Source organism: Bidens hawaiensis, unplaced genomic scaffold (genome assembly GCF_021521415.1).
Source record: "Bidens hawaiensis isolate Kalapana, Puna unplaced genomic scaffold, B.hawaiensis_p1.1 tig00011830_1, whole genome shotgun sequence".
NCBI classification, from domain to species: Eukaryota; Viridiplantae; Streptophyta; class Magnoliopsida; order Asterales; family Asteraceae; genus Bidens; species Bidens hawaiensis.
This window is the reverse complement of record NW_027491942.1, coordinates 799,191-807,403: the sequence shown is the minus strand read 5'-3', so window position 1 is coordinate 807,403 and position 8,213 is coordinate 799,191. Positions and strand designations below refer to the sequence as shown.

Below are 8,213 nucleotides of genomic sequence, written 5' to 3'. Positions count from 1 at the left end.
TGTATTTTATTGTTTTAAAATATTCAAATAAGATTGTTAATAACTAGAGTAATTATTTGCATAAGTAGTGCTTTTACTATTTTATCGTTTTTGTGTATTCATTTGTGTAACTAACGTAATTATTTGTATAACTAGAGTAATAATTATTTAATAAATTTGTAAAACTAGAGTAATTATTTAATCATATGTAATATATAGAGAAATTAGATGTTTCATCTTAATGATGTGTCTTTTTGTTAAATATAAATAACGTACTAGAAGTTATAACGGGTGATAAGCATTTTCTATCATCAATTTATCTTTGAAAGAAATTTCAAACCCAACATATGTTCTTCCCTAAAACCGAGGACATTGTTTCCATCTCTAAATGCTTCATATGAGTTTTGTCAAGCACATGCTAAAACCAAAGGATTTTGTGTATGGAAAGGTTTTCAATGTGAAAAGAATGGTTGTCACGTATAAGTATTTCACATGTTTAAAAGAGGGACATAAGCCATTTAAGAGGTTTGATTCTCGTAAGGTTGTTCATCAAGGAAGAAAAAACTAAAGAAGACTAGGAATAGGCCTTATGTTCGTACTTGTTATTTAGCACAGTTTGCATTATTAGCAGGTGACAATGAATATATATATATTCAAGTTTATTTATGCTAATTTAATACTTTTTTATGTATATTTATGCTATAGTTGGTGTGAATTGCATATCCCATGAACCATCGAGTTTGACAGCCAAGGTCTGAACATTGTCCCACTTCCCTCATCGGGTTCCTCTCTGTTCATCATGGGGTGGTTGGGATAAAGGTGGGGTTGAGACGCGCGGGTACTCTTGATGCGAAAGGATATGGATCTACAAGCCGAGATCAAAGCGTTAGTTCAAGATAAGAGCCTTTACAAACCAAGGCTTCTAAAGTTGCCGGAGGGTCCATCATCAAGAATGGCCTAAGATGAGCAGAAGCATTCCTAACAATGCTAGCCATAGCGGAATACTCCGGCTGAATGCAAATTGCGCTCAAAGCCTTCCAAATAAGAGCACATCTGCCTGGACGCCACAAATATAATCACCTATAAACCATAATTGAAGTCTAAAACATGATATTCTATAAAAACCCGTCAAAGGTATGACGAACCTTTTGTCAATATGTTGGGAACCACCATATAGAATTTAAAGTGAAGATATATAACATATATCTAAAGTTCATAACTACTAAAGAAAATCATGTAAGCTATATAAACACAACTACGTAGTATGCAAGTATTAATCCGGAGTCCACTCCATATTCCCGAACACGTATTGAGTTAAACAAATACAAATTTGTAAGACGTTACAGTCTTATGAAGTGAAGCAAGACATAGAGTCAAATGAAGATATGAGGTTACACATAATGTGATTGAAGAACACCTTGAAGGTTTTGTACAGCACTGTCATAATATACAAACCCCATGAACCAGAATTCATGATTATCTACGGATATGATTTGAATGTACTTTTCCAAGGGATTGGATTTGCTTTTTGAAGCATTAACCGCTTTCAATTGATATAACGGGATAACCACCTGTAATAAACAAATTGTGTTAGGATTGACATGTAATTTAACTTGTTTAACTAGACAAGACGTGTTCGGATAGACATGTTTAACCCGTTGAACTAATCATGTCAACCTGTTTACGACTCTTTGACTCTCTAACTGAATGGGTTGGGAGGGATCGTGTTTGGATTACATGAACTCAACACAAACCCGAAAATTTGACACGAACCTAAAAATGTGTCAAACACATGAGCCCAAACACGACACAAACATTCACAGGTTGACACGAACGTGACTTGTTTACCTCAACCTTCTATCACTTTTTTTTTGTTTTGTTGCAAATTAATTTTCTAAAATTATAAATACACAACAAAAAAATGAAAATGTATATTAAACAGTTACGATTAAATTATAAAAATTGATGTCAATTTCTCTTTTAATTTTCAAATTTTGGCAAAAAAATATAAAGCCATTTTTAGTTATTACATTAAAACACATTAAAAAAATAAATAAATAAACGTTTAAACGTGTCAATCCGAACCCAACCTATTTAGCTAAATGTATTCGCTAAAGCTGACTATTTTGACACGACATGACTCGGCGTGAAGTTACGGGTTTGAGTTAGACGGGTCCAGTCGACACGATTAAAATATTGTCAAACATAAGGTATCAAAAACGCAAATGTGAAAAGACGGATATGACCTTATAATAACTCCATTGTGTCTCGTCACCAACTTTGTATGAAAGTGGATTGTCACTAGAAAATGCAAGTTTTGCAGTTGAGAGGTAGAGGATTCCCATAACGGGACCCGCAGAAGTGGAAAGGTAGCACGCATAATACGTCACTAGTTTCTCATCAGGAACCGTCTCGAATGTTGCTGCGAAGATTTTTTCGTAACCGCCTTCTGTAAGAGCTTTAGTTCCTTGAGCAATTCTCCCAACAGCAGCATCAGTGATACTCGGTCCAGTTTTCACTGAGCCAAATTAAAAGTTCAATTTATTAATTTATTTATAGCTAATACTTCCAATAACAGAAGAATGTGTTGATATTGTGTAATATTGTGCTTGGCATTTGCAGTTATGCATGTTTACTAGAAGTGGCAATTTCGGCCCGTTACTTATGAATGTGTTGATTTGGGATGTGTTTTGTTAAAAAAAAAAAAGTTAGACCTTAGAAAACGGTACATTGTCACAGTGTCATTTGTTTAACAAGTATGTAATTTGTTTAACTTATACCAATTTCAGCTAAAAAAATACTTCAGATACACGAAAATGCCCTTAAAACTTTTAAAGATGCAACCGGTGAGGCGTCAATGTCTTATATGTCAAGATTGTTATATATTTTAAATAACTAAGGGTATTTTCTTTGTTTGACATGTTTTTGGCATTAATGAAACCATATGCACACTTGGGCGACTTATAAAGTAGTTTCAATTAGGGGTGTGTATGAGGTGGTTCAGTACAGTTAAGGGTATTGCTGTTGTTCGTGATCTCAGCAAAATTGGAACCAAAAAACAAAAACTTTGAATCACCAAAGATTTGTATTATATAAAAACTTTAAAATATAAAAAAATAAACTAGGGCCATGTTATCTCAAACGAATATGATCGGTTAAATATGTGGTATGAAACTTGAATAATTTCTTACAGACTTCGTAAAATAGTTATGCTAATAACTGGTAGCAAGTAGTAACTGTACACTACTTTTGAGTCAAGTTTGATCTTCGAGTTTTAAGTTTAACTAGATTTCTTACAAGACACCGTAATATTTCAGCCTGTGCAGCCTAAATTTCATACAGACACGAGACAAATACTTCTTGTTCGCACGATTTTGTGCAGCAGAAGTTAGTTGCTTGTACAGTTTTTACGGATACTGCTTAATTCCGATTAAAGCCCTTATATGGCTCATTGCTTGGATCTAATGCTTGAGGATGTTGGTAAGATTCCAAAAGTTAAAGCAGCCATTAAAAAGAGAATGACAAGGAATCCAGAAGTGGAGTTATAAGGTTTACAACATATCCTTAAAAGTTTGCATAAGCAAAAGGCTATTTTGAGAAACATGTTCGCTAGTGAAAAATGGACGCATGAGCCGTTGGCCGTTGCAGTAGGTTACCACTTTAACCTGGAGTTCTACTGCAACAACCCAGATATTGAGAACGACTAAAGGTTTCATCTGTACGTTTACTGTTTAGCCATTTTTTGCTAGCAAACATGTTTCTCAAAGCAGCATTTTGCTTATGCAAACATTGTAAAAGTAAAATATGTTGTTGCAAACCTTGTAACTTAACTTCTTGCCCTTGTTATTTGTGAACTTACTCATAAAATTGCAAACACCACAATGGTTGTAAATGTAACCAACAAAAAAAATTCATTTTTCAATAATTGTTTTGACTCTAGGAATCTTACTAACATCCTAAAGTATTAGATCGAAGCAATGAGAAGCACAAGAGGTCCAAAACATGTCTTTCCTCTTTTCCATCAACTTTTTGCTAGAAGAATGAGGTCTAAAAAGAATTACTAATACTTATCAGTGGCTTCATAAAAAACAAACTCAAAAGAGAAATGTAGCCTGATAACTTAAAGTTGCTTCCTTGATGATGCGATAATCTAAACAACATTAGCTTCCATAATTCGGTCCACAAATTTATCAAGTAGCCCAATCATCTTCTTATATGCCTTCATTAAAATAGAAGCATCAACCTACTCCCTCAACACAGTCCCCTTAATACCATTGACCGAAAAGCTAATCAATGTTTTATACCACATATCCGTCCAACCATCTGACATAATTGAACACCCACATTTGGCAATTCCATCTTTTACCCTCCAAACCATTTTTCTACGTTGTCTACCTCATTCTTGAGAAGTGGAACTCGCAACTCTTCTCAATTTACAATTATTTCAATTATTTATTTCTTATATGTTAAAAAGTTCATCACGTTACTTGTTATAATGGTATCCTAGGCCAATCACTGCCTACTATAGAGAATGATACACGGTGTCTTGAAGAGTGTTTGATGGGTATCCTAGACGCACCATCGTGTAATTACATTCATAATGTAAACTGTATACTTATACACAAATACAGCTACATGTATATTGTATATCTATGCGCACACACACACCTAAGCAGTAAATCTAAACCCAATAAGCAAATACCTATTTTATTCATTTGTTTCATAGCTGTGCTTGCCTTTACCTGCAAGTAATTAAAACACTTAAAAGAAACATATAACTTAAGAAAATGAAGACGCTAGTTGTTAACAACTTTTATTAATAGCCCCAACATGTCCAAAACTATATGTAATCATGTATGTTCAATCTCCATAATCTACCAAGCTATAAAGGCGTATTGAAACTAAAGATACACATACCACGCTTCATATATGCAGACATGCAGTTAAATCATACAAAAACTGCTGATCGAAAACAATTCTTATGTACTAAACTTACAGTGTTGCCAGACTTCTCCAGCATAATCCTGTCCTTTCTTTGTAACATCAGCAGCCTTCTTTCCCCATTTCTCAAGCATATCCTTCACCGAATCAATCGTTTCTAATACAACAACAACAAATACAAAACAACATAAAACAATACACTTAAACTGATCAATAAGCATCTTATCAGTAACAATTAGGCCTGTAAACGAACACGACCAAGGGCATGTTTGTGTTCATTCATTTAACATTAAACGAACACGTACACTTAATTGAACAAATATTTGTGTTCATGCTCGCTCGTTTAAAAAGCGAACACGTTCTTGTTCATTCATTTAAAATCTAAACGAACAGTTCACGAACATATATGAACAAACGAAACATGTGTTCATGTTGGTTTGTTTAACTAAACTAACACAAATTATTGTTGGATGTTCATTCATTTATTAAATGAACGAACATAAACAAACCGAAGCTAATAACAATTTCAGTATCAAAGTAACCTTTCATGTTGAAATCAATTACCAATAACACCTAACAAAACAAATGGCTAGCAAAACTCACTCTTGGTAGAAGATATAGGCAGGGGAGCAGGGGTGACGTAAGGATTAGATTCGTTAGGCATCGTAGTTGACGTCAAACCAGCAGGAGGAGCATCCGATGCTCTTGCGGTAGTCTGTTGGCCGGCAGACGGCGGAGAAGTCCAGCTGTCATCGGTGGAGTGAGAATGAGAATCCTCTGGTTTCGGTGATTGATTGGGATTCATTGATGGCTTATGAGTTATAATTAGAACGGGAGTTCAGATGAATAAGCTTGTTCGATTGAATGTAGACGTTATGGTTTCCGTATAGATGGGTTAACGTTTGATTCCAACGCCAATAGCCGCCGTCACCTTATTATTATTATTATTATTATTATTATTATTATTATTATATGTTCGAAAAAGTCGGAACCGATCCCGACTTTCTCAAAAACTTGGTATCGGCTTAATACCAATCCCGAAAATCTCAATCCTGATTTCCCCCAAAAACTTTGTGCCGGATACCGAAATTTTCGTTTCGATACTGGTTCTGTATCAATGCAACATTTGACTAAACGACTCTCTCTCAACCCTTCTCTTTCTACAGCTCTTAAAGATTTTGGCTTACTCTCAATACGGATAGAACATGACTAATAATTTGATGTTTTCTCTCTTTTTCACACTCATCACATTTCTTACGGTTGTATAATACCTGGAATTTAAAAAAATCGAATGCAGATGCTTGAATTAAAGATATATGTGGGTGATAAGAGTAAGAGCATTCTTAGCCTGTTCCTTATAAATATGTGAGGGGTTATTGGTAATTTATATGGTATGGTTATGAATAGTTGTAAGTAAAGGAGAGAGAAAATGTTATATGAAAAAGTTAGGGGTTTTATGTTCATATCGTATAATTTTTTAATATATTTTAAAAGTGATTGTGAGTGAAGGAAAGAGAAAAGATAATGATAAAGGTATAAAAATATTATTTAATTAAAAAGAAGAAAGAAATATATAATTATTTTTATTATAATTATATGATATATTTGGATAAAGAAAATAACACTTCATAGTCTTTTGTTTTTCTTGTGTTTATATCAATGTAAATTTGAGTTGTGCTATTTTGATGTCTAAATTAATATAAAAAAACTTTATTATGCATGATGTTTTAATATTTCTAATTTTATGCTCAATGAAAGAATTGGTAATCAAGAATTGGTTATTAATTGATGCATGGAAATTGTGGAATGTTTTTTAGTCTACTTCAACCGAAGCTTTCATGATTATCTAAATAACAATCTTTTATATGAAGTTTATGTTTTAGCATTGCCGGTATTATATTTGTTTTATTAGACTCCTATTATTAGGGCTGTTCACGAGCCGAGCCGAACGGAATCGAGCGAAGGCTTGTTCGTTACTTGGCTCGTTTATAAACGAACCGAACCGAATAGCTTAAATTTGAAACCGAGCGAAAAACGAAACAAGCCGAAATCGAATCGAACATTTTTCGATCGAACATCGAGCGATTTCGAGCATTATTTATTTCATTTTCACTTTAAAAAATTCAATAAGAAGCAAGTTTGAAGGCTATAAATAATATATTTAGTAAACAAATTAGTAGTTTTTAGACAAACGTATAATAGGTTGTAAATTTTTAGGAGAAAAAAGTTTGAAGTAAGATACAATAAACATGTTAACAAAATTTTAATATTATGAAAACTTGAATCAAACTAATAAAACTATAAAATTGACGGAATAGGAAAAATTTAAAAGGGTTTTTTAAATTATATACTTATATTTTATGTGTGTTGTCTATATATTTATATATTTGTTCATATATAACTATATATAAAATAAAATATTCGACCCGAACCGAACCGAGCAGACCTTTGCTCGTTGCTTGGATCGTCTACAAACCGAACCGAGTAGAGCGGCTCGCTTACAATCGAGAAAAAAAGAGAGCAAGCATTTTCCAAACAGTTTCCGAGCGAGCGGCGAGCGAGTTCAAGCGGCGAGCCGTTTGGATGGCCCTAACTATACTCATGCTTTCTAAACTAGAGGCGGGCAAAAGAACTGGTTTCAACCTGAACTGGTTTAGGGTTTGAAACCAGTTTGTTTTAATGCGTACTCCAAACCTTTCTGACTTAGTTCAGAAGTTTAATGGGAAGAATAGGCCATATTTCACTTGGCATGCTTACATCATGCAAAGTTACATATTTTACCAGACAAATGACTATAATACAAAGTGACAAACCGAAGCATACAAATTTGATTTTTAATTTGTTCAATACTATGAAGGACTATTTCCTTTACTCATAATAATAATGCCTTCATTACTTGCCTAAGGGTATATTACTTGATCATCCTCAAGGCCATTGTCCTCCCCGTTAGTAAAAGGAAAATCCCCAAATTTTCATTCTTAACACCATTGTCCCCCCTGTTAGTAAAAGGAAAATCCTCAAAATTTTCATTGGACCTGATGATTTTAACAAAATGCTCATTTAACTTAAACCTTTTAAAAGTGTTTATTAAAATACCAATTGCCTGTCAAGATTTTCAAGGAAAATTTGAGTCAAACAGGTATTTTGTTGTAATCAATAATTAAAATGGATATTTTTGGGATTTTCCCTTTAGATGTGTGATAGGGGATGACTAGCAAGAGCTATTTATTATATCACGTTACTATTAAATGAGTAGTGAGACAATAATTAGCCATATGCTACTTTAAGCGTTG

General features: G+C 33.5%; 1 protein-coding gene across 1 annotated transcript; it reads right to left on the bottom strand.

The window, feature by feature from the left end:
* Positions 1 to 1,343: 1,343 nt before the first annotated feature.
* Positions 1,344 to 5,601, bottom strand: LOC143539265 (GEM-like protein 1). The gene is made up of 4 exons (XM_077032622.1): positions 5,524 to 5,601; positions 4,976 to 5,077; positions 2,226 to 2,497; positions 1,344 to 1,550 (listed from the first exon to the last, which is right to left on the bottom strand). Exons 1-4 carry the CDS (start codon positions 5,582 to 5,584, stop codon positions 1,371 to 1,373), a joined length of 615 nt encoding a protein of 204 aa, XP_076888737.1. The 5' UTR covers positions 5,585 to 5,601; the 3' UTR covers positions 1,344 to 1,370.
* Between the last annotated feature and the right edge of the window lie 2,612 nt (positions 5,602 to 8,213).

Bases quoted from the DNA above. Each gene is read 5' to 3' on its own strand.
- LOC143539265 (XM_077032622.1), bottom strand. From the start codon at position 5,584: ATGCCTAACGAATCTAATCCTTACGTCACCCCTGCTCCCCTGCCTATA. The intron at 5,078-5,523 runs GTGAGTTTTGCT...TTGTTGTATTAG, and splicing joins GCCTATATCTTCTACCAAGA to AAACGATTGATTCGGTGAAG. The intron at 1,551-2,225 runs GTCATATCCGTC...TGTTTATTACAG, and splicing joins CACAATGGAGTTATTATAAG to GTGGTTATCCCGTTATATCA.